Below are 26,556 nucleotides of genomic sequence, written 5' to 3'. Positions count from 1 at the left end.
TGTTTATATATTCAATTGAACTATTTCATTTCGTATCTTCACTCAAACAAGTCAATCATTTTTTCTAGTAGGTACATATATGTAAAAATATATATGCATATCCAAGGCCAGTGAAAATAAACAACACTGGTTATCTAAACAGATGTCTATATCAGCCCTTTTTAGGTGCCTAATATGTTAAATATCTTTCGAGTATTCTTCTATTGTAATCTGGTTTACCTTAATAAGAATTTTTTTTTCATTTTTGTTTGTTTAATTGATCTTTCTCTATTTAAGTTCCTTTCAGCTCGATAATACCTATGATAAGATCAACAAGCAGACAAACATATCTATTAGTTAATAGGTTAGGTGCAGGAACCAGCACAGTTCAACAAATAGAGTTAAAGCAAGTATCTGCATTATTTGATGGATTCCCGTTGCAGTTATAATTGAATAAAAATCTTTCACCAATCAAAACACTATGAATATTGGATCACTATTTAAAAATCTGACTAATTATCAATTCCCATATTCTATTGCATCTGAACCATATCATACTACTCCATTATGGGAATTATATGAAGGCAAACGTAAGACTGATTCAGAGCCAGTGACTATCTTTAAAGGCAGACTCTCTTCCACTAACAATACCCATAATGCTAATATAAGATTATCTATGACTTCCGAGCAAGATTTGAAAAGACTTGTTTCACATGCTGCTTATATGAGTAAGGTCATTAGAGTCCCTGGTATCTGTTCTGTATTGGATGTGTTTGACGAAAGGAATGGTTCAAATGACATTTTTGTGGTTACTGAAGTTGTAAAGCCTTTACAGCCACAATTGATATCTAATGCAGTCAATTCTCAAGGGATTTTACTTGGTCTTTTTGATTTATTCAAATTGTTTGGTGTCATTGATCCCTTATTCATTATAGGGAATCTCTCAATAAATAATATTTACGTAGACAAAAATGGGAGATGGGTATTATTTGGTTTGGAATGTTGTTTTAACAAATCTGATGACAAATTTGATTCTTTCCAATTTAAAGACCATATTAGACTTTGGAATCAAATTTGTAATAGTAATGATCAAAACACTCTGTTCGATTTGGAGGACTTATCCAATTCAACCGAACCCCACTTAATAGATAGTATATTATTGGGCCATTTAATCAACCAGATATATACGATATCTGGTATTAGTGTTCCCAAGGATCTGCAATCTTTGATCAGATCAATGATTCAAGGTACATTATCAATGAAAAGATTTATTCAACAAGTAGAAGCTACTAATTTATGGACACGCAATGAACTATTATTCATATATAACGAATTAAAAGAGTTGCATATTAAAACAGATAAAGATAAATTGATTTTGATGAAACGATTTGAAAATTACTATGTTGGATGCCATGATAGAAAACAGTTTCAGGGATTAACCACCGGTTTCATTGAAAATCTGATTATACCTGAGATTGTGAGTACTCTAAAGTGGATTATGTCAATTGATAATGGATTGCAAATGTTCAATGGTGATTTAATTAAATTGTTAACGATTTTATTAGATTTAATTGCACAATATCATCCTGTCTCATCGAATTCGGATACGGTCATCATTAACAATGATATTAAAGAGTTGATATATCTGTTCTTTAAAGCTAATGACAGACAAATTAGATTTATTTTATTGATCTTTTTGCCTAAGCTACTTGATTGCTTGCCGACCAAGACTTTGGATTTCAGTAATAGATGTTTCACATTTTTCTTACAAGGTATGCTAGATACCGATAAAGTATTAAGGTTACAGACATTGAAGACCATCCCATATATCTTAGAAGAGATCACAGAGAGGCAATTAAACAATGAGATATTAAGGTCTATTGCAAAAACCCAGGTGGATCAAGAAGAAGATATAAGAACATGGACAGTATTTGTTTTAATTAAAATATCACATAGATTGACAGGTATAAATAATAGAGACAGTGTTTTAGCCACAATTTACACTAAATCGTTAAAAGATCCATGTGTTACTACCAAAATGGCTGCATTGTATGGTTTAGAAGTTAGTGTTGATTTGTTTAACGTGGAAGTGATAGCTAATAAGATCCTTAGTGTTATTGCGCCTGGTTTACTGGATAAAGATAAAATTATAAGAATGAAGGCCAAGGAATTGTTCAGTATATATTTAAAAAAATTGGAAACTGAGGCAGATTTAAAGTTTGCAAGCAGTAGTGGGGAAAATGCAGAGAGCGAAGAGAAAGATATCGGTAATGATACTAGTGTTATTGATAATTATATAAGAGAATTTGAATCGACAAATGCAGACACAGATAGAAATAAAGCTGTGGATAGTATTATTGAAGAATTCATGAATGGCTTAAAATCAAATAAAGATGAAAATGGATTTTATGACTATCAAGAAGATAATTCATATGCAAAGGGGTTTTTTTCCAATGAAAAAACATTCAATAATATATCTACTACTGTTACAAATAATAATCATGACAACAGTTGGATAGATGATTTTGATGATTGGAATGAACCTACCAGACCCTCTCATTCAATTAATAAAAAACCATCCATTTTAAACAATTCAAATATTAACAATTCAATGCAGAAACTAACGATAACAAATGATGGTACTACATCAAAAAAAAATACCGGAATTTTAGGAAACATTCAATTGAAGAATAGTAAGGCAGCAAAAAAAAGGTCTATATTAAATCAAAGCAATGCTAACAAAGCTAAATCAATTTTAGGCAATAACAGCATAAAATCAAAGAAGACTTTAATAGCAACTAAGTCATCTATAACAAGAAAGGTATCCAATGAGGAAGAGTTTACAGAACAACAAGAACAGCAATTTGACGATGCATGGGATGATGATTGGTAATCCCATTCCGTCTTCAATCCATTTTGAATATATATGACTGTATAAAATATATACGTACATTGGTTTTGTAATGTTATTCTCAGAATTTTATCAAACAATCTATTCCATCCTCTACACATATTATGACTCTTTGTACATATATACTCAATACGTATTGCTTATTGTTCGATATTGGATTTACTTCCCCATTCTTCTTGAACTCCGATATTTTGATCTGTCCCCAAACTCCCATTTATTTTAGTAATCTTTTTTTTTTTTTTTTTAATTTATAATTTTTTTGTTTTTTTTTTTGTGGGAAATCAACTGCGGATTTCCTAATGACTCTACAGAGAAGGGTTAAAGAAGGAATAGGGAAATAGAGAGAGAAAGTGTGTGAGTGTATGCTACTTTAATTTATTATTGGTGCACTGAGGGAACACTAGAGTCTGTAGCACTAACATCCTTATACCCTGTTATATTTTCTTCTATAAAACTTTTAGAAGGTATATATTTCCCTCTTTATTAATAGATTAACAGATTAACAGAGAATACACCAAATAACATCAGCTATACAAATAGATTTCGGTAGAAATCGCTTTGAATAAAAGAATATTTCATCTTTCTCCACATCCTGGATCTAATTATTTAACCAATATAGAGATATATAAATATAAATATTATAAGATATTCCATCTGGTATTTCAAATATCCACTGATTTTTCTTTTGTTTATTTGTCCTTTTTTTCCCCTTTTTTGCTTATCCATTTCGATTTACATTTATTATATTCATATTCATATATTCCATATTCAATTAACCGTTTATTTTATCTAATACTTTATTGTTATCTTTTTTCTAATAAAACTGTTTATAAATTTATATTGATAGTAGCTATAAGTTTTTCCCCTGTTATAACTAGCTATGTTCAGTACCAACAATAATAATATTACGCCCACTACTGCTCCCACTATTTTGTCCTATAATATTGATAATACTGTGCCAGCACAGAATGAACCACAGTATGCACGCTATAGTGTGTCTCACACAGATATACTTCCCCCGGATCCTCAACTGAATCAATTTATAAGAGGCTTTTCGATATTTAACAATAATATGATCTTTAGTACTAATAATAATAAGAATGGTGCTGGTAATGTTAAAAACGCATATAATAATTCTACCTCTAATTATAATAACATACAATCGTATCAAAATCAACAGATTTTACCTGCTCTCAACCAAGATATCCCAGTATTCAATACAAAATATAGATTATCTTCTATTCCATCCAGCATAGCCACCATAAATAACAATAATAATAAAAACGATAATATTAATTTAAATGATGTATATTTAAATAATAATACTATCAATCAAAATAACATTGTTTTTAATTCTAGCATTTTCAATTCAAATCAATCGGCAGACACTAATAATAATAATAACACCAACACTGGAAATAATACTGATAATACTATAAATATAAGTAATGGTGGAGAATTATTTAATGCGAATTTAAATACTATTTTAGACACTTCTTTAAATGCTAGTTCAAATCTAAATTTCATTAAACCCAAAAGAAAATCTTCTATACTTTTTATGGATCCAAATGATTTAAAATCCTTTGATTGGACCTATCCAACAACAAACAATACTAATGGTAATAATAACTTTAATCCGTTATCATTTAATAATTATGATTTTCTCAATAATGAGAAAACATCTTCTATGATACTAAAAGATTTGGATTCCAATAAATTGTTTGCTGATTCTAACTCTAGTTCAAATACAATCACCAGTACATCCACTAATATAACTGCAAATACAGATGATATTGGTCCTTTATCCACTCAACCTAAAGATTTTATTAAATTGAATCCATATGGATCATTTTCCAATTACAACAATAATATCACTAACAATAATAACATAATTATAGAAAAATCAAGATCAAATTCATATAGTAAAAGAAATTCTTCTTTAAATAATTTATTGTTTGGTGATAAAATGACTATTCCAGTTATTAATACAGAATCAATAGATAATTATTTAGAAGGAAATAATAGTGACAAAACTACATCTCCTACTACTAATATCACTACTGATAATCTAAATATTCTATCACCTGCCAGTATTTCTCCCTTATTAAATGAACAAAATACATTGGAGCAAACGAATAGTAAGAAAAAAAGGGCTATTAAGAAAAACAAGCCTGCAAGCATTGAGAAATCCACATTAATAAAAGAGGAACAATCCAATGCAAACACATCATTCTATGATAAATCTGAGACACCGCTGGGTGAAACAAGAATTGATCAATTAATGTTAATGCTTCAAGCCAGACAAAAAGGTATCACAGATGAAATTAAAACCGACAAGGAAGGTGAATTATTATTAGATGAAAATCCAAATATTGTTCCAGATAAAAAAATCTTAGCTGGAGGTATCACCAAACGTAAAGATAGAGATATTTCGACTCTCTCACCTATTCAGAAGGACATAATTCTTTCAAGACCAATATCAGGAAACCAAAGCGATTCTGAATCGATATTAAAAGGATTATTAAAATCTGATTCTGAATTAGATAGTGCCAAAATTAATCTTGCAGAAAGTATTGATCAAGATAAGCTTAATCCAAATACTCCTTTATCACCAAACACAAGTAATGAAAACAACTTGAATATTACTGGATTGAATAATTTCTTTAATATTGAAGAGTTATCTTCAGAAGAGAAACAGCTGATTAATAGAAATGTATGTCCGTATTGTCAACATGTTTTTAAACAGTCGACACATCTTCAAGTCCATTTAAGATCTCATTTAGGTTATAAACCGTTTAAATGTAGATTCTGTGAGAAACGATTTACTCAAGGTGGAAATTTGAGAACGCATGAAAAATTACATACTGGGTTACGACCATATGAATGTCATATATGTAAGAGAAAATTTTCTAGGAAAGGGAATCTTAAAGCGCATATGTTTACACATAATGATACAAAACCCTTTATTTGTAAGTTAGAGAACTGTAACAAAACTTTTACACAATTAGGGAACATGAAGGCACACCAAAATAGGTTCCATAAAGATACAGTACTACACCTGACAAATATTTTGGCTAAATGGAATCCACAGACTGATGATATGCCCGAGCATGATAGGCAATTACTAGAATACTTTGCATCATTATATAAAAATTCAAATAAAGGTATTAAAGGACGTGGTAAAGGTAATGCAAACATTAAATTAATTCCCGGTTTAGACCAAGATCATAGTTTGCTTTCTACAAACAGTGAAGTGGAAAATGACCTCGAATTCAATAATAATAATAATAATAATAATAATAATAATAATAATAATAATAATAATAATAATAATAATAATAATAATAATAATAATAATAATAATAATAATAATAATAATAATAATAATAATAATAATAATAATAATAATAATAATAATAATAATAATAATAATAATAATAATAATAATAATAATAATAATAATAATAATAATAATAATAATAATAATAATAACGGTTCAAATTCTAGTATTACAGCAGATTCTACAAATTTTAATGTTAATAACCACGTAAGCCCCTTACAGTCAATGACTACAAATCTTAACTTCAATAATTTTGAAGGTAGTCATATGCCAATTTCATATAAAAATGATACCTCTAATTATACTACAACACCAAAGAATAACAATTTATCTAATACTAACAAAGGGATTCCTGTTGACACAAATCCTAAGTCTGACTCAACTTCCACTTTCTTACCAATGATGGTTTCTAAATTTAAAGATCCCAATAATAGTATAAAGGCTGATAATAAGATGAATAAAAATAATGATATTGACATTATTGGTATCTATCAAGAAGCATTTGATAAAAATAATATAAATATCAATATGGTTAAACCATCAAACACATTCCCAGATTATTTCCTACTAGATGATACAAATTCTAACAATAATACAGCTTATTCAAAAAATGAAAATAATAAAAATATGTTTATGGTGGGAAAAGATAGTGCTTCAGTAGTTCCTAGTACTACTGAAGTTATGACTAGTCAAAAGAGGAAAAATAATCTAAGTAGTAGAAGAAATGCGAATAAAAGACAAAAAAAGAAGAGTTTACAGAGAAATGAAACAAATAATATAATTTCAAATTATAATCCTAATATGAATATTAACTCACAGTCAATCGATTTCAAAAAATTAAATTATAAAACGTAAGGTGGAAAAGGAAATAAATCCACTAAACTTCTTGTTATTATCAAACATTGGTAATTGCATATATTAAATTATAAATGATATATAAATACATATATAACATGAATTTAATACTTTATTGTTTCTGTTGTTGTGGCAAGAATGATTTAGTGATTTGTACATGAAAGCTTATACCTTTAGGGAAACTGTTTTTTATTCTTTCTTTTGGTTTATCAATAAATGTAGCTAAGCATATAACCTCATCAAGAGGGTATCCTAATGACAATAATACGCCTTTAATGATGCCTACTGGTAACTCTAAAAATGGTTCAACAAGTTTTGATTCTTTATTTAAAATAAATTTTTCGTTTAATTGAGATGGAATAGTATTAGTTTCAATACAAAAAGATTGTAAAAGAGGATATTCTAAATCAGTTAAATAAAATGTTCCACGATGATTAGTCTTTAAATTGTCAATTTGTTTGCCAAAAACGTGTTTCCAAACATCACGACAAATGAACTTCATTATCAATAACAAGTCCATCTCTTTAAAATTTAAATTGATGTTATTAGTGAATATTAGTAGATTGACTAATTTAGTACCAATTTTGATACCTATATCTCTAATCCTTTTTAATATATTATTATATTTGTTTTCATTCTCGTCTACTGACTGTGATAATTTATAAATTAAAACATCATCAGGTGATGATATATTTCCTAAATGAGTCTCTGAATTCGCTTTTGCATTAATGGATAAATCTTTCAATTTAGTAATATTATCCAAATCAGAAGCTTTATCAAAGGAAGAATCACCCAGAGTATCAAGTTTTGTATCATTTTGGAATTCATTACCTTGTGTCAACTGATTTTCAATACGAACAGAGAGCGGAATAATTTCATTTAGAATCATTTGGAACAATATTTTATTCACCTTAGGTAAAGACTCTTGAAACATTTCATATTGTCGTTGTCTCTCTATTGCCTCGTTATTTGTCATAGAACCATTATTGTAACGTTGTTGATGTGGCATTATAATAAATAACAAGAGTGTACGGTGTGTATTTAGCAGAAATAAATTATGATTAGAGACCTCAGGAGAAAGCGTTTATTAATCTTTTCCACTAGCAATATTATTCTTCAACAATTGCAAAAATAACTTTTTTGTAATTTTTTAATGTAATGTTATATCAATAACACATTAGTGTTTATTAACCGATTCACTATCAAAAACAGTTATATGTGCAGTGGTGTCTTTTTTTTTATAATCAATATTGTATTTTTTTTTTGCTTTAAGAATTGTGAAAATATAAATATATACATATTTGCAATTAAAAATCGCTAAGATTCAGTTCCATAAAAAAAGGATCACCCATCGAGATAATTTTAATCTTCTAGTGAATCCTAAGAAAAACGAAACTAGACTGTTGCTGTGATAATCAACTAATAGTTTGTAGGATTACACTCACCGTTTTTTTTTAATATAAGACCCTGTTTGATCCAAAAACCAAAAATATAATACATTGTTAACATATATACTAAGAAACTAAAGGAATGAGTCATTTATCCATTGGGAATGAATTAAAGGATTCATTTGAAGTGACATCCAAATGGGTCCAATATAATTTAAAATGGTTATCAGAAGTTGAAAGTTTTTACAGAGAAAGGTCCAAATTAGAGAAGGAATATAGTGATAAATTAAAGGCTTTAACAGCAGATTATTTCAATAAGAAAAGTGTGGCTAGTGTCACCTTAGGAGTTGGACAGACACCTACCGTTACTCCTGGTTCTATTGAGGCTGCTTCTGTAGTAGCATGGAATGAAATATTGACTCAAACTGAATTAATTGCTAAGGATCACGAAAAACTGTCACAGGATTTTGTTAACACTATCAGTGGGCAAATTAATGGTCTTTATACAAAGTTAGACATCACATATACTAAAATTGTTGGGTTTTTTAATGAGATGGAAAAGAGGAAAAATAGTGTGTACTCAGATTTAGAGAAATCAAAAAGAAATTATGATGATTCATGTCAAAATATGGAGTTAGCACGCAGTAAATACACTAAGAGTCCCAATGATAGAAATAAACGAAAACTAAGTGAAAAGGAGACTTTAATGAATATTGCTAAAAATTCATATCTAATTAAAATCTCTCAAGCTAATAGAGTCAAGGATAAATATTATTTTCAAGATATCCCAGAGGTAGTAGATCTTTTACAAGATCTTAATGAGGCTCGTGTTTCTTTCTTAAACAATATTTGGAGTCAAGCTAGTCAAATAGAGATTGATTTGGGTGGCTCTTTACAAAAGAGGATGAAGGCCTCAGGTGATGTTGTTAAACAGAATAGACCTTCTTTAAGTACTGCTATGTTTATTAAACATAATGTTAAGAATTGGAAAGAACCTTTAGATTTTCAATTTAAACCCTCTCCTATATGGCATGATGATGAACAATTTATTATCTCAGGATCTAATGAATTAGAAGATCTTAAATTGAAATTAAGGAATTCACAAAAAGTTTACAATCAAATGCAGGATATGACAACTATGGAATTAGAAAAACTGGCCAAATATAATAAGATAAAACAAAATTTGAAGAATAACGAAGAGTCATTCGATAGCGTACAATTTTATGATAACTTGAAAAATTACTTAGCTGTTATATCAGGCTTTACTTCTCACGAAAGTATAAAATTATTGTCTCAGGTAGAAATTGAGAGCATTCAAAATAATGTTCCACAAGATATTGATTTAAATGTTCAAAATTATGAGGAAGATAAAAATAAAGCATCCAAAAAAGGTAAAACTCGTCTGTCTCTTTTAGGAGGTGGTAGCAGCAATGTTAGTAGTGACAATAGCAACGGCGGAAGCGGTTTATTCTCTAAACTAAAAGTGAAAAACATTTTACATACAGACGGTGGTTTCATGAATACTGATAATAGTGGTAATCGTCAATCAACAATTGAAGATATTGATACAGGAACACAAAATTTGAATATTTCTAATGGTTCAAATACAAGAAGAAATCGGTCGAATACAACAAGTTCATCAATAGGAACATCCTCATACACAGTTAATAAAAATAAAGTTTTGTATCCATACAAAAAGCAAGAAGATGATGAAATCACTATTCACCCTGGTGATAGTATTGAATTAGTGGAAAAAGATACTGGTTCTGGATGGACTTTAGTGAGAAATATGTCCAAGAATGGTATCATAGGTTTAGTTCCAACAACTTACATTGAAATTCATGAGAGCAACACATCTTCTAGCCCACCAACTGTACCACCACCTAGGCGTGGCAACAATCCATTAATGAGGACTATAACTGCTCAATATCCATACCAATCACAAGGTAATGACGAATTAAGTATATCCCCTGGTGATGTGATTACTGTGATACGGGGAGATGATGGTAGTGGTTGGACATATGGTGAATTGAATGGCGTTAAGGGACTTGTTCCAACAAGTTATTGTAAATAAAATAGACTACTTTTTAAAGATAAATAAAACTAAAAAAAAAGTATTTTATACTATTCATACGTTTATTAATCTATATATTTGCATATTTTATATCGGTATGAATAAAATACATTTTGCAAGAAGTATTAGTGTTATATATGTATATATATAAAAGTAGATTAGAAGGAAGGCAAGATTATAACTATATATTTATATTTATGTTATGTAGATAAATGCAGTATATGATTAAAAAAATCAGATAGACTAAGATAGTTAAACAAATTATGACATGTTAATATCATACATACTTGAGATTTCTTCATTGTTGGAGAATGGTTGTGCTACAACAGTATTTGATTTATTATTGTTATTGTTATTGTTATTAGTGGTGGTAGTAGTGGTATTGCTAGTGGTGGTGAGGGCGGTGTTATTAGTTATGGGATTGTTTGGTGTGATGGGATTATTTCCATTTTCATTTTGTTCTTGCTGTTGTGATTCATTTGCTTCTTCCCCTTCTACGTAATCATCCATATCATCTTCGCTTTCACTTAAATTAGCTTCTAGATCACATGTGGATCTGCAATTAGGACAAACGAATTGCGGATAAGAGATCATAATCAATCTCCTAATACAATGGAAGTGCCAACTGTGTGAACATGGAGAGATAAAGATGGCCTGGCAAGGTTTAATCTTGGAAAGGCAAATAGAGCAGTCTTCCTCTTCCACACCATCGTTAATCAACTTTTGTAAATTTCTTATTCGTTGCAAAGCCTCTTTATCGAATTTATTGGCTTTACGTTTCCAAGATCTGTTTAGTTCCACTTTCATTTTGACACACTTATAAATCTCCTCTATCCCACCACGGAAATCCATACCTAGTTGCAAGATATCACCATCATGTAAAAGATAGTCCTTTGATAAAGTTGATGCAGGGGATAATCTTTGATGGTTCAAGAAGGTTCCACTGGAGGATTTGACATCTTTTATAAACCAGTTACCCTGTGAATCTACTTTAAAACACCCATGCGCGCGAGAGATGACTTTAGATTTGAAAACGACGGGGTGGTATTGCTCTGGTAATTTAGAGATGGCCTTCCGCACTCTTTCTGTGTAGCGGCCAATAACTAATTGTGAACCCGGCCCGGCGGTTCTAATGATTGGTTCAAAGAACAGGCCGTTGCCGCTATTCATGGATGGGTTGTTATCATTAAGGTTGTTGTTGCTGTTGTTATGATTATGGGTATTATCTATGTATGGAGTCAATCTGATGCTGAAAAGACCATATTTGTTTTTTCTTTTATTCAATTCTTCCCGAGGTAAAGGAGATGGTAAATGTACACTATCAGGTAAATCCAACGATAGGTTATTGTCTAGGTTTAAAGTATTGTTATTATTATTAGAGGGAGAAGAAGTTGAAGACGTTGTTGATGAGGATAAAGAATTGTTGTTGTTATCTGCACCATAAATGTAGTGACGTAGATTTTTCAATATAGTATTATTAGCAGTGGATAAATTATTATTATTTAGATTGTTACTGTTACTGTTACTGTTATTATTACTATGATAAAAGGGACCCAATGATTCTATCAAATTATTTTGTGAAGATTGATGCATGTTATTATTATTATTATTATTATTATTTAAAGATAAAGAAATAGGTAATCGAACATTATTATTAATATTAAAATTATTGCTGTTGCTGTTGCTATTACTATTGCTATTGTTGTTGTTGTTACTATTATTATTATTCATAGTAGTAGTGGTGGTGGTGGTAGTGGTAGTAGTAGTAGGAGTAGTAGTAGAATTGTTTGATCTAAATGGATTCATTATATGATTATGTAAACCTATATTATTGTGATGATTATTATTTTCTGTGTTCTGACCAGAAGTATTAGAATTGGGTGTACGAGTAGTTATACCAAAGGCGGAGAACTGAGAACTCATGTGGTTGATATATAATTGGGAAGGGAGGTTGGGAGAGAACTAATATATATATATATGTATGTGTTTGTGTGTGTATGTATATATATATCTTATGTTATGTTATGCTATGTTATGTTATCTTTTAATGTCTACCACAGAATTCTTTTGTGTAGCCGTGTGTATAAAATGATTTAATAAACAAAATAAAAAAAAAAAAAAAAAAAAAAAACAGAAGATTAAAAAAAAAAAAGAAACAAAAACAAATGAAAAGAGAGAAGTAAAAAGGAAAAAGATGTGGACTATTTGTAATTAAATACAGATATTAATTTATGGAATGCTAATGATATAATATAATATAATATAATATAATGTGGTATGATATGATACGATTTGATATGATATGATATGATATGATATGATAGTCACACAATCTTTCAGTTTCTTAGCAAAACACAGACTGATATATATATTATGGTAAATATAGAGAGAATACCTTGGGTTAGTTCAGACTGATTAATCTGGCTATATGTTTCCTGTATATAAAAAGTTAGTTACTCTTTGTAGAGTACACATAGAAACACTAAGAAATTATATTTCTATCTTCTTCTTTCTCTCTGTTGTTCCTGTTCTCTGCCACTTTTGTTTCGTTCTTTGTGTGTATTTTTCTTCTTTTTTTTGTTTTGCAAAAATTTGAAAGTAAAATGAGTAAAAAAAACAAAGAAAAGAAAAGAAACTTTCATGATATCCACCCATGCATCCAGACTATAAAATAAAAAAAAAAAATGTTGCAGCAACCCTAGGGTTATTTAAGATTTGTTAGGGTTACTTAGGTTCATTTAGGGTTTGTTTTATTCTGTTTTTGTTTTGTCCTTTTTTTTTTGTTTGTTTTTTGCTCCTCTTTTCCTCCCTTCTTTTCTTCTCTCTTCACTGGAGCCGCCCACCAGAGTTTTCCATTAAAGAGCAATCGGAAAGGGAAGTCCGTAGAAATCACGAAGGAATAACCAAGTGCTTATACTAAGACAAACACATCGTTAGACACATTGTACAACTACTAGCACCACCCATCAACATGTGCAAAACATTATAATAATATCATCTGTTTTGATTTGTTATGAGTTATCTTATTTCTGTCTTTAATAACTTTGTGCACTGTTTTATACTGTAATCTCTTGAGAACACCAGAAAGCAGAAAATTCTGACTGGAGAGAAAAAAAGAGGGAAAAGGAGAAGAAATACAAGAGACTATATATATATATATATAATCATTCCTAAAGATTTTATATAATTATGTTATCAAATAATCATAATAGTAGTTCTAGTAGTAATACTAGCAAACAGGCTAATATCGACTTTATACCAGATGAAAACGATCCATCCAGTTATAAATACTTCCCAGATAATCCAACAAGTTTTGAATCACAGATGCAATTCAAAATTAAGGAACCGTCACGATATTTTGATCCATGTGAAGAATCTGCACGCATGAGTAGACAGTGTTTGGAAGATAACTGGGATAATCCAGATAAAAAAACAGTTTGTAAAGAATTTTTTAAAACTTACAAGGACTGTAAAGCAATGTGGATGTCACAGAGAAGATAACCATACATATATATAGATATGGATGCATAGTTTTATATTTATATGGATATATATTGTAAAATACATGTACATATTGTAAATAAATAAATAAATAAATAAATAAATAAATAAATAATTGTTGTCGAACATCCACACACCCACAGTATACCGTATACAACGACAAAATAGTAACATCAGTACATCTCAACGTCGTTGTTGTTTTTTTTTTTTTATTTTAGTGCTCGGTTGGGTGGGAAAAAAAATAAAAATAAAAGTAAAAATAAAAATAATAATATTATTATTTAATTATTAAACTATTGAAATATTGTAAATCGGTTCAATAGGAAACTTTAACACACTTACAGTCTAATATACAACATAAGTTCTTACAAAATTTAAAAAAAAAAAAAATAAAACAAAAAAAAGATATCAGATATAAGATATAAGATATCTATTCTACTTTTAACCCAGGATATCTACATTATTTCCTAATAAGATATTGTTGAAACAAAAAGGAAGAAATCTTAAAATAAAATAGAAATAAGTATAAAGACCATATTCAGATTTTTTCTCGTCATTTCTTGTTTTGTTTTGTTTTGTTTTGTTTTATCCTTTGAATATCTAATACTCCTTCCTCTTCCTTTTTAACAGTAATAATAACAATGCCTGGAAATAACTCTACAAATCAATCATCCACTGTTGGATTCTTCTATAGGCACAGAAAAGCAATCATCACGACTGTAGTAACGGTTTCTACTGCAGCTTCGGCCTACTATATTTATAAGAATCTACAATCTGTTGAAAAGTCTAGAAATCATAAAGACGATGATAATGATAATAATGATGGTTATGACGAAGACGGTTCCTTAGCATCCTCAACTACCGCCACTACTGCTTCTTCCATTTCAAAAAGTAAAAAAAAAAGAGATAAGAAAAAGAAGAAGAAATTGGAAGATGAAAAACAGCAAAAAGATAATATCTCGGATCTTAAGAAAAAATATCCTGTCTTAGACAACGGAGAACCTGATATCAAAAAGATTAAAACTCTCAATCCAAAGGAACAAGATACTATCACTTTGACTCTAAAGGAAATCGGTAACGAACAATTCAAATCAAAAAACTTCGATGAAGCCTTGAAATTCTATCAATACGCATTAAGTATCAAAGAAGACCCTGTGTTTTACTCCAACATTTCTGCTTGCTACGTCTCCTTAAATGATTTGGATAAAGTAGTGGAATATTGTAATAAAGCTTTACAGTTGAAACCAGATTACTCGAAAGTCCTATTGAGAAGAGCCTCCGCATACGAACAAAAGGGTAACTTCGAAGATGCCATGTTCGATTTATCTGTTTTGTCACTAAATAACGATTTCAGTGGCGCATCCATTGAACCTATCTTAGAAAGAAACTTGAACAAACAAGCTTTAAAAAAATTAACTGAAATGATCACTGAACAATCCGACAATAATAGCAATGCTGAAAAGACTTTGCCTTCTGATACCTCTTTGGCTTCTTTCTTTAATATGTTGATCCCACCTGAATTAGAATTCGAACATTATGACGAATCTTCAGACGCTGATGTCTCTTTAAAGACTGCTTTAAATACCTTGTACAAATTCACACATTCCGGTTTTGAAGTGGCTTCTAATGAATTCCCAAAGAGTGTCGTTGCTTTTAAAGACCTTTTAAGGGATCTTGATAAAAATCAAAACGGAACTGGAAATGAAAATAGAGGCGATCAAAAGAAGATTCTTCAACAAAAATTGGCTATTGCTTTAGAATATAATGGTATCCTAAATTTCATGAAAAATGATATTGTCACTGCTCAAGATAACTTGAAAGAATCTATCGAATTGTATCCAAGAGTTAATGCTAATATCTTCATGGCTATGATCTTGGCAGACAAATGGGCCACCTCCGTCATGCGTGGCGCTGCCTCTGCCGTTGTCTCTGGTGGCGAATCTAATGAACAAATTGATAATGAGTCCTTGAAACAGCAATATTTGGCTAAATTTGATGATGCTTTAGCCTTAGATCCAAACAATTCTATCGCATATTACCATCGTGGTCAAATCAGTTTTATTGCCCAAGATTATGATTCTGCTAGAAAAGATTTCACTAAGGCTATAGAATTGAATCCAAATAATGTCTTCCCTTATATTCAATTAGCATGTCTTTCGTATCGTGAAGATAATTATCCTGAGTGTGAAAAACAATTCAGCGAGGCAAGACAGAAATTCCCATTGGCACCAGAGATCCCTACTTTCTTTGCTGAATTATTAACTGACAAAAATGACTTAGAACATGCTTTGAAACAATATGATATTGCTATTAAATTAGAAGAAGCCATTGCTGAAAAGGAAGGTGGGAAAATTCATGTTGGTGTAGCTCCCTTAATCGGTAAAGCTACTATCTTAGCTAGGCAACAGCCTGTTACACCGGAAAACTTCCAACTAGCTGTCGATTTGTTCCAAAGTGCTGTTGATAAAGACCCAAGAAATGACCAAGCCATGGTTGGTTTGGCACAATTGAAACTGCAACAAGAGGAGGTAGATACTTCTATTGAATTGTTTGAAAAGGCTGCACACTTAACAAGAACCCATGAAGAAAAATTACAAGCCATCACGTTTGCTGAAGCCGCTAAGATTCAAAAGAGAATTAGAGCTGATCCCATCATTAGCAAGAGAGTTGAAGAAGCTTTGGCTCAATATCGTGCACAAGGATTGATCTAATTATGTGATGTGATATTATATAGTACAATACAAAATGATCTAAGTACATGAAATAAACCAATGTTATTATTTTTTCTACCTACCCTATTCTCTCTCTTTTTTTTTTTTCCTCTTTTATTTCGGATTTACATGTATTTACTTCTTTTTCTGTATTCAAAGCACTTGATGCTGAATTATTTAATGTTATAACCTGTGTATATAAACATATAATTAAAAAATGATCAATTGAATTAACTTTACAGTTTATCTTATCATTCTATACTTTTTAGCTATGTATATTTTGTTGTGAATATAGAATCATGACCTATACAGTCATATTATTGGTTCAATGTTGTTTCAATCTTTTATGATCCTTGATTGTGTATACGGTAAACTTAACGCTCCTTTAAGGATAAATCAAATAAGATATTCTGTTTCCAGTTTTCATATTGATCATCATTAAACAAAGTCTTATTATCCTGTAACATCGAACCCAATTTGATTTTAATCGATTCTTCATACTTTAAGCCTTCAAAATAATTATATTTTATCTCCAAATCTCTATACCATTGTTCACCAACAATAAGTTCATAAACTATGTTAAAACATTCACGGATATCATTGACTGAATCACAACGCATATAATCCATCATCTTTTCCAGTAATATATGGTTAATACGAGGATCTTTACGTCTCTTTTCATTAAATACAATAAATGTGCAATGTAATACTAAACCACAGACCAATTGCCACTGATAGATTAAATATGATTGGTTAATCATGTAAAAATCCAGAATTGTAAACGAAACAGACTGCGGTAATTCAAAATGGTTGCATAGACTAATTACATCTGATGGAACAACTTTCACATATCTCTTAAATAAAAGATTTTGTGTTATGGTTCTTTCTGGATTTTTTTTTATAACTGGCTTTTTTGTAACTTTATTCTTTGAAAGTTTATTATCTTTATCACTATTAGCTTCAAACGTTTTATCTATAAATAAAGGATCGTCCGTTTGTGCATCTTGATCGTTTGTCTTTGTATCTAAAATATTTACATCTTGTTGTATCTCATCTTCATTATTTCCTATCGTATGTTCATTACTGTCACTTGTAGTTTCATTCTTGTCATTGCTATTATCATTTTCAGCATCTTCTTCATCCACCATTTCGAACTTTAATCTTCTTCTTGGACTCGATAATGGGGATATATTTTTATTAGGTGTTATTACAGTTATATTTACAGAAGATACTTGATCACATTGTAAGTTTTTAGGTGTATCTTCAAATAGCATTTTTCGAAGTGATTTTGGATCATGTGTTGTAAATCCATTATTGCCTTTATCTATGGAACTGGCTTTTATGGGAGAATTTAATGGACTATTTAGCTGACTTCTTGATGCTGACTTCTTGGGACTTGGAGACCACTGAATTTGTTTCACTGGCGAACATTGGGATATATTTTGTTTAAAGACACTAATGAGGCGGTTAATCTTTTTAGGCTCTAACGGTATTCTATCTAAATAATATTGAATGACTTCAACATTATTATTCTCATTTTCTTTTGATAGGTTGTACCTGATTGATTGTTGTTTTTCACGTAGCTTTTCACAAGCTAATAATGCACAAATGTGGCCTCTAACTGTCTCCTCATCATTTCTTAAAGGGACCTTATTAATCGAGGTCTGATACAATACAGAAGTGGCATGAAATAGTCTTTTAAGATTGCCTTGATTCCAATCCAAGTATGAATTGTTTTCTTGATCTAGTGCTAGAACATCCTTAAGGCACTTTTGAATTTGAAGGGTAGACATATTGTTTTCTTGGTTTACTATCTTTCTACTCCGTTTTTTGTATTGCAACACTATACTCGGTTGAGAATAAAAGTGAAGTACTATATTGAGAGTGGTTATAATAAATGGTGTGCAGATTTGACCTCATTAGTTTATTTGAATAATGTGTTTCTAAAATGTTCTCAGCAATATTTTCGCTATGGTTTTTGTTTATTAATGTTTTTTTTTTTTTGATATTTTTTTTTTCTTTCTGCACTTACATAAAAAAAATTAATGATATTATGAAGGTTTTAAGAGAGTAAAACAACCAAACTATGTAACAATAAGTTACAGATGTTACAGAGCCCAGTCATAAGGATAGTGAAATTAATTGATAAACAACAGTGAAATAAAAGATAAGATTACTATAACTGCAACTGTCGTTAAAGGAGCACCAAAAGAATAATTATATTTAAGGTTGAAACAAGCTAGAATAGGCGAATCTAAGAAATATTAGACTTAAGCAAAGAGATAACTATAAGATAATTATTTGGGGGTGTGTAAGTGTGGTGAGTTAATTTATATAATTTATATACATATAAGTTTGAAAGAGGAAATTGAAAGAATTATTTTTTGTGGACTATTTTCATTTTTGCTATAAATTTTTTCTACTTTATCAACTCTTTATAAATATCACTATGTCTGGATATAACAGAAGATTACCACAACATCCTAGAGCAGGCCCCTATCATTCCACGAAATATTCAGGCTATAGCTATAGTAGTAATAATTCTAATAACAGTGGTAGTGGTGATAATTTAAATTGTAATCATAAAAGTTCAAGATCCAATTACCATAATAGTAGTGGCTACAGGAATTATCATGTATCTCCCACACAATCATATAGCAGAAATTATGTTCATCCCTCTTCAAGATCATCAGGATTTAATAAAAATTACCCCACTGTATCAGATAATCCTAGTGATAGCTCTCATGTTTTATATCATTCACATTCTTCTACATACGATCATAGTTTCAACAGTTATAATAACAACTCATTCCCACGTCATCCAAAAGGAACTAGATATTCATATTATGAAACAAGATCTCAAAATATGGGAAGTTTTCAAGATTCTGAACCTTCCAGATATCAACAATCTTCAAGGTATCATGTAGATACTTCTGCTGATCTTGTTAATGGAATTAGTTCTAGTAAATCTGCCAAATCACAATCATTACCTACAAATCATCACGCAGATACTTTAGCAGAGGATAAAATAAATATTGTATTAAAATATGATAAAGAATATTTCAACACTAAATATCATTATATGGATCCAAAAACCAATAAACTTGTAAATACTAATGATTTTCATAATTGGAATAAGTCAAAACAATTCCCTATAAATGGATTTGTTAACTTAACACCGGATGGGAAATTGGCTCATGATTCTAATAGTTGTAAATCATATATGATAAATCCTAAACAACCTAGCGTAGATCCTCGTGAAAAAGATGTTAACCTTTACTTGAATAAAGTTAATAGGACGAAAAGAAAATACCAACCCGCTTTGGCTATTATTGGACGTGTGTCATATGATAAATATTCAATTGGACCACCACCTTCATCTGAAATACTAGTGTATCCATGCAATCAGAGCGATAATTCTAATTTAATTAATATACTGGACATTTCAATAAAAAATTATTTTAAGAAATTTGGACCTATATCACACTTTGAATCATATAATGATCCGAATAATGCATTACCATTACATATATATTTAATTAAATTTACAAGCCTTCATGAAAAGATAAACGACTCTGCTAAGGCAGCATATATGGCTGTAAAGAGGCATGAAAATAAAGGTTGTAATATCATGAATTGTCATTTTAAAGTTGTGATAAAGAAAAATCAAGAACAATTGGAATTTATTAAAGAAAAATTTATTGAAGAAAATACAAGGAAATCCAAATTGAGCGCATTAAAATTAAAAACTAATCAAACAATTGTGAAGGTTAATTCAAGTGAAAAAAAAGTGAATTTGCCGACAGATTCTCGTTCATTGATCCTAAATGGAAAATCAGTGGACTTGGATCTATCTAAGTTGTCGTTCGATGAAAAACATAAGTTGTTTAGAGATTTGTCAAAGGAGCATAACAGAAGCAATAAGAGAATGCCTTTTGATATAGAAAGGATTGTGGGCAATAAAGCATGTTTATTTATTTCAATAAATTTTCTTGGATATCATGGTATTACTAAGGAGGATTTAGCTTACAAATTAAGGCAATATAAAGTTGCTCGTTTTATTAGGCATAGTACAGGACTTTACATTATTTTTAATGATATTGGAGAAGCGATTAGATGCATTAACAGGGAGTCTGGAAAAATGACAATTACTTCTCGTGGGTATAGAAGAATTTCAATTATTGTTAGATTTACTTTGATTCTGCCAGTTTTAATTCGTTCAAGATTTTCAGGTTATAGCATAGATCTATCAAACAATGAAAAGGAAAAGTCAGAAGAAAAAGAAACATTATATAAAAATCAACAAGATCTTTTAAGAGCTGCTACTAAATATATATTAGAAGATTTAAAAGATGCATTGACTATTGATATAAGAAAGAGAATTATTGGTCCGAGTGTCTTTGACACTTTGAATCCTATCAATTTTCCAGACTTAGTAGCCAAGCGGAAACTTGAAGAGTCAAAAAATGAAGCCCAAAAACAAAGTAATATTGCAAGTACAAATGCAAATATGTTGAGTACTTCTCTACAAGATAATATAAATGTTAGTACTCCAGGACAGGATATGGATATTTTCAAGCTTTATGGTGGATACTTAAAACCAAAAGATGTCCATAAAAGACGTCTTTCTCATCATTTGCACAGTCATTCTAAAAGAGCTAGATTGCAGTTAGAACCTATGGAACATTTCTTAAACGACGAATTTAATTCCAGAGAGCCAACACCTACTACATATGCAACAGAATCATCAATACATGACTCTGAAGAAGAAGAAGAGGTAGAGGAAGTAGAAGAGGAAGAAGATACTTCTTCTTCTCAGGAAGACGATGAAGTTATGGAGAATGCAGAAGATGAAGATGAAGATGAAGACTTTAAGTTACTCCATAATGAATTTATTGGTGATAAAAAAGAGGGTATTGATGAAATAGAAACGCTGGAAACAATGCCTACAACGCCGGAGGATGAAGTACAATTAGATGGCAAATTAGAAAGAGAAAAACAAGATTTAGATATATACAATCCTACAGAAACTGATAAGCCAGTACCTGTTTATGAAGATAATGTATTTGATAAAAGTCAAATAACGGTAGAAACTCTTCAAGAAACCATAAAGGATGAAGAAGATCTGAGGTTACTAAAGGAGGTATTGGAAGAATTTGGTGTTTATCAAGCTGCAAATGATACTAAAAACAAATTAATTGAATATGAGTTATGGAAAATTAAGAATTCTATTAACATAGAGGAATTTATAGAGGAAACACACTTTAAATTAAATGAAGGTATTCCTTTTGACCAATCGTTACTATGGGAAGGGGATTCTTTTAAGACCCATGGATTCTTTAAGGTTCCAGATAGACTCAAATCATGTTATTTGCCGCATCGTCGTAGAATACATCAACCACTTAATACTGTTAGTCATAGCGCAAATATAGGGTATGAATCTTTAGAGGACGGTTCAAATACACCAGTGCAAAGAGAGGAATCTTTGAAACCTGATTCTACAGAAAATGCTATCACAGGTCAGGAAATTATTTCTTCAAGAGAAAATAGAGCATCTAATAGAAGGTTTCAACAGGATATTGAAGCACAGAAGGCTGCAATTGGTACTGAATCTGAATTGTTGTCATTAAATCAATTAAATAAGCGTAGAAAACCTGTTACTTTTGCAAGATCTGCTATTCATAATTGGGGTTTATATGTGTTAGAGCCTATTGCAGCAAATGAAATGATCATTGAGTATGTTGGAGAAAGAATAAGACAACCAGTATCAGAGATGCGTGAAAAAAGATATTTGAAAAGCGGTATAGGCTCAAGTTACCTGTTCAGAGTAGATGAGAATAATGTTATTGATGCGACAAAGAAGGGTGGCATTGCTAGATTTATAAATCATTGTTGTGAACCCAGCTGTACTGCGAAGATTATTAAAGTGGGTGGTAAGAAACGTATTGTCATTTATGCATTAAGAGATATTGCTAAAAATGAAGAGTTGACATATGATTATAAATTTGAAAGAGAAAAGGATGATGAGGAAAGACTGCCATGTTATTGTGGCGCACCTAGCTGTAAAGGATTTTTAAATTAATACATTCTTTTGAATTTTGAATTGAAATATATGTATATATTACTTTATTTTTATATTGTCAACTATTGCATTGTATTTTACAGGATTAACTGAAATTTTATAATAATCACACATTTAACGAATTAAATATTATAGATTAGTATAAGAACTAATAGAAAGGAATTGTGATAATCTTTGCTATTATATAATCATTAAACAAAGAACAGTTGTATGATGGAGTTTGTAAAAAGCATTCATTGTAGGTTTAGCTAGTTTTATCAAAAACACAATTACAACCAGAGTAATAAGATTTATTATTCTGTCTTATTATTTTTTATTTCTCCAAGCTTCAGTTTCATCAAATTAATTTATTATATCATAAAAAATAGTTGATAAAAAAAATGAAACTTGAAATTTTCAAATCCCTTCGAGATGCAATGTGTATTGTGGAAATAATAAAAAAAACATACTTCCATTAAAAACGAGATTTGGTTGTTAGCGGTTAATTTGTTTCATGTTTTTTGTTATTCTATAAACAAGTTGTAACGAAGTGTATATACAGATTGGATTGTATATACGTATATATGGAAATTTTCTGTGAATTAGGTAAATAAAGTACTCACGAAATGTATCTTTTTTTCTTTACTTTTTGACCAAACAAGGTTGATTTTATCATAGAATATAGAATAATGAGAACATCGCAATTTTTTAATGTGTTACGTTTAAATAGACGACAGTGGTTGTCAGCTACTTCAAAAAAATTCACAACAAAGAAACCTGTAGTTACAAATTTTACAGTAGATTTTAATGATTTATACAAGGAGGAAAAAGATCAAAGGGAAGTGCTTTTACTTAATAATGACATGGATATTTCTATTAAGAAGAAAAATACAAACAATGAAAAATTAAATTCAACTAACCATTTACCTCCGTCCATAAGACAAGTGAGACAATTGATGGATAAATATAAAGATAATGTTGTATTGACCCAAATGGGTTCCTTCTATGAGTTATATTTCGAGCATGCAACTCAATATGCCCCTAAGTTGAATATAACATTGACCAGTAAGTCATTTGCGTCAGGAAAAGTTCCATTTGCTGGATTTCCTGTACATCAGTTGAATAGACACCTAAAAGTACTTGTAAATCAATACGGCTATAGTGTTACTATTGTGGATCAATTCAAAAAAGATCTTGATGTTAATAGCAATCCAACTAAGTTTACAAGACGTGTAACTAGAATTGTTACACCTGGAACCTTTGTTGATGAAGCATTTGAGAACTTTAAAGAAAATTCATATTTGTTGACAATAGAGTTTCCTGATAAATGTATGGAAAGAGTAGTAGACAGTGATATAAAAATTGGAATTTCATGGTGTGACATTTCTACTGGTGAATTATATGTTCAACAACTGCATTTATGTGAACTTGTTTCTACCATAACCAGAATTCAACCGAAGGAGATTGTTCTGAAGGATGAACTTATTCCATACAAGATTGAAAGTGGTAATTGGTATCCTGAATTAGTAGAATTGAAGAAATATTTCATTAAGTATCAAAACCCTTCATCACATTATAGGCCTGTGTCTTCATTTATATCCTTGTTTGCTTCTCAAAATAAAAAGTTGTCTGATAATACAAGGTCCCAATTGAGATATATTTTTGAAAATTTTGAACAGAAGGAATTGGCAGCATTAAGAAATTTACTAGTCTATGTGAGTGATCACTTCCCAAACTATTCTATAAATTTTCAATTACCTAATAGACAGGCTGTGTCTTCTATTATGCAAATTGATTCTAGAACAAGTAGAGCTCTTGAACTACATTCAACAGTATTAAATAACAATAGAAAGGGATCATTATTATCTACCATTAATAGAACAATAACACCAGTTGGATCAAGACTACTAAAACAGTGGTTATCAGGTCCATCCACAGACATTAAAGAAATAAAGAAAAGGCAAAATATTGTTGATTTATTTTCTTCCAATGAAGCATTATGTGATTCTATTGTCCAATGTTTTAAAGATATTTCTGATATATCGAGGATTTTACAAAAATTCAGTTTTGGTAAAGGCAACGGTATTGATCTTTTACGAATTGTGAAATCTTTAAAAACTTTGTCAATTATTTTGGAAAAGTTAGACCAATATAAAAATTGTGTTACTACAAAAAGAAATAAGGCAATTCTAGAGGAATTAGTTAAAAATTTACGTTTTGATAATACTGTTGTTGATGATATTTATAATTCACTCAGCGAAGAAGAAATACTTAAATCTGAAAAGAGGCAAGCGGATGATGAATGCTATAAAGGGTCTATAGTTGATATAAATGACCAATCAAATGATGGAAATAGATATAAGTACGAGATGAGTATTATAAATCCTGCCTTTCATCCTAAATTGAGATTGTTATTTAACAATTATTGGAATTTAGAACAAAAAAAGTTAGAGTTAGAAAGGAAGATGAAGAATTTTTTTGGTTCTTCATTTGAAATAAAAAGAATATCTTTAAAACAAAGGCAAAGCAAGGATTATGTTGTCCAGATTGTTGCAAATAGTGAACAAATTCAGAAACTACAAGAAAAAATATCGAAAAATCAGGATTTCAGATTTAATGACTCTACATTTTCTGTATTACAAAAGTCAAGTCAGACATTATGGCTTGCAAATAAAAGATGGACAGAATTGGCGTATGCCATCGAAAATGCTATTATTAATATCAAGACGGAGGAAAATGCTATTCTTTTAACTTTTAAAAATAAATTAGTGTCAAGGAGTAACGAAATCAGAAACATCAATAACACCATAGGGTATCTTGACATACTTATATCCTTTGCAAGGTTAGCTAGAGAGAAAAATTTGGTATGTCCTAAAGTAACCAACGAAGTAACTCTTAATATTGTTAATGGTCGACATATAATGGTGGAGGATGGTTTAGCCTCGAAATCGTTATCTAACTTTGTTAGTAATGATTGTGAAATTAATTCGAGTGAAGTATGGATTATCACAGGTCCTAATATGGGAGGTAAATCAACCTTTTTAAGACAAAATGCGATTATTGTCATATTAGCACAAATTGGATGTTTCGTTCCTTGTGATAGAGCAGAAATTGGTATAGTAGATAAGATTTTTAGCCGTGTAGGGTCCGCTGATGATTTGTACAACGACATGAGTACATTTATGGTAGAAATGATTGAAACTTCTTTTATATTGCGTGGAGCTACCAAGAGATCATTAGCCATATTAGATGAGATTGGTCGAGGGACTAGCGGCAAAGAAGGGGTTAGGATTGCATTTGCTACCATTAAATATATGATGGAACACAACAAATGTAGAACTCTCTTTGCCACACATTTTGGTAAAGAAATAAAAACGATACTAGAAAATTCAAAGGATGAATCATACAAGTTGCTAGCATTACAAATAAAGTATTACCAAACCAGTGTTTTAAAACTAGAAAATAACAGGTTTATGTACGATTATAAGTTGAAACCAGGTATATGTGAGAAATCAGATGCATTCAACGTAGCGAAAATGGCTGGATTTCCTTATGAAGTTTTGCAAGTGGTACAAAATTTGGAAATTGAAGGATAAACGTTTTCTTTGCAAAAATATTCTACTACTTGTTCAATGGATATATCCATTTAAGAGTATCGTAAATAGATATGATTTTGTCATGACAACTGACTCAGGGAAGAGTCTTTCGTTTCGACAATGATAGATGATAGATACAC

At 30.2% G+C, this 26,556-nt stretch overlaps 10 protein-coding genes across 10 annotated transcripts; 7 read left to right on the top strand and 3 right to left on the bottom strand.

The window, feature by feature from the left end:
* Positions 1 to 460: 460 nt before the first annotated feature.
* On the top strand, positions 461 to 2,872 carry CEX1 (COPI-interacting protein CEX1; the record flags this gene model as incomplete). Its single annotated transcript, XM_064858488.1, has 1 exon — positions 461 to 2,872. The coding sequence occupies one exon, from the start codon at positions 461 to 463 to the stop codon at positions 2,870 to 2,872; it is 2,412 nt and encodes an 803-aa protein (XP_064714311.1).
* An 898-nt stretch (positions 2,873 to 3,770) lies between these two features.
* On the top strand, positions 3,771 to 7,085 carry AZF1 (Azf1p; the record flags this gene model as incomplete). The annotated part of the gene is made up of 1 exon (XM_064858487.1): positions 3,771 to 7,085. The coding sequence occupies one exon, from the start codon at positions 3,771 to 3,773 to the stop codon at positions 7,083 to 7,085; it is 3,315 nt and encodes a 1,104-aa protein (XP_064714310.1).
* Positions 7,086 to 7,197: 112 nt separating this feature from the next.
* On the bottom strand, positions 7,198 to 8,094 carry TRS33 (Trs33p; the record flags this gene model as incomplete). The annotated part of the gene is made up of 1 exon (XM_064858486.1): positions 7,198 to 8,094. The coding sequence occupies one exon, from the start codon at positions 8,092 to 8,094 to the stop codon at positions 7,198 to 7,200; it is 897 nt and encodes a 298-aa protein (XP_064714309.1).
* A 521-nt stretch (positions 8,095 to 8,615) lies between these two features.
* Positions 8,616 to 10,547, top strand: BZZ1 (Bzz1p; the record flags this gene model as incomplete). The annotated part of the gene is made up of 1 exon (XM_064858485.1): positions 8,616 to 10,547. The coding sequence occupies one exon, from the start codon at positions 8,616 to 8,618 to the stop codon at positions 10,545 to 10,547; it is 1,932 nt and encodes a 643-aa protein (XP_064714308.1).
* A 261-nt stretch (positions 10,548 to 10,808) lies between these two features.
* DMA1 (ubiquitin-conjugating protein DMA1) lies at positions 10,809 to 12,470 on the bottom strand (the record flags this gene model as incomplete). The annotated part of the gene is made up of 1 exon (XM_064858484.1): positions 10,809 to 12,470. One exon carries the CDS (start codon positions 12,468 to 12,470, stop codon positions 10,809 to 10,811), a length of 1,662 nt encoding a protein of 553 aa, XP_064714307.1.
* Positions 12,471 to 13,736: 1,266 nt separating this feature from the next.
* On the top strand, positions 13,737 to 14,048 carry COX23 (Cox23p; the record flags this gene model as incomplete). Its single annotated transcript, XM_064858483.1, has 1 exon — positions 13,737 to 14,048. The coding sequence occupies one exon, from the start codon at positions 13,737 to 13,739 to the stop codon at positions 14,046 to 14,048; it is 312 nt and encodes a 103-aa protein (XP_064714306.1).
* A 641-nt stretch (positions 14,049 to 14,689) lies between these two features.
* TOM71 (protein channel TOM71) lies at positions 14,690 to 16,759 on the top strand (the record flags this gene model as incomplete). The annotated part of the gene is made up of 1 exon (XM_064858482.1): positions 14,690 to 16,759. The coding sequence occupies one exon, from the start codon at positions 14,690 to 14,692 to the stop codon at positions 16,757 to 16,759; it is 2,070 nt and encodes a 689-aa protein (XP_064714305.1).
* A 374-nt stretch (positions 16,760 to 17,133) lies between these two features.
* Positions 17,134 to 18,552, bottom strand: ORC6 (origin recognition complex subunit 6; the record flags this gene model as incomplete). The annotated part of the gene is made up of 1 exon (XM_064858481.1): positions 17,134 to 18,552. One exon carries the CDS (start codon positions 18,550 to 18,552, stop codon positions 17,134 to 17,136), a length of 1,419 nt encoding a protein of 472 aa, XP_064714304.1.
* Positions 18,553 to 19,208: 656 nt separating this feature from the next.
* Positions 19,209 to 22,841, top strand: SET1 (histone methyltransferase SET1; the record flags this gene model as incomplete). The annotated part of the gene is made up of 1 exon (XM_064858480.1): positions 19,209 to 22,841. The coding sequence occupies one exon, from the start codon at positions 19,209 to 19,211 to the stop codon at positions 22,839 to 22,841; it is 3,633 nt and encodes a 1,210-aa protein (XP_064714303.1).
* A 668-nt stretch (positions 22,842 to 23,509) lies between these two features.
* MSH1 (mismatch repair ATPase MSH1) lies at positions 23,510 to 26,416 on the top strand (the record flags this gene model as incomplete). The annotated part of the gene is made up of 1 exon (XM_064858479.1): positions 23,510 to 26,416. The coding sequence occupies one exon, from the start codon at positions 23,510 to 23,512 to the stop codon at positions 26,414 to 26,416; it is 2,907 nt and encodes a 968-aa protein (XP_064714302.1).
* Between the last annotated feature and the right edge of the window lie 140 nt (positions 26,417 to 26,556).

The sequence above is a fragment of the Arxiozyma heterogenica genome (assembly GCF_036370985.1).
Source record: "Arxiozyma heterogenica strain weizmannii chromosome Unknown scaffold_18, whole genome shotgun sequence".
In the NCBI taxonomy this organism is placed as follows: Eukaryota; Fungi; Ascomycota; class Saccharomycetes; order Saccharomycetales; family Saccharomycetaceae; genus Arxiozyma; species Arxiozyma heterogenica.
The sequence above is the reverse complement of the archived record's forward strand: the minus strand, read 5'-3'. Positions and strand labels throughout refer to the sequence as shown.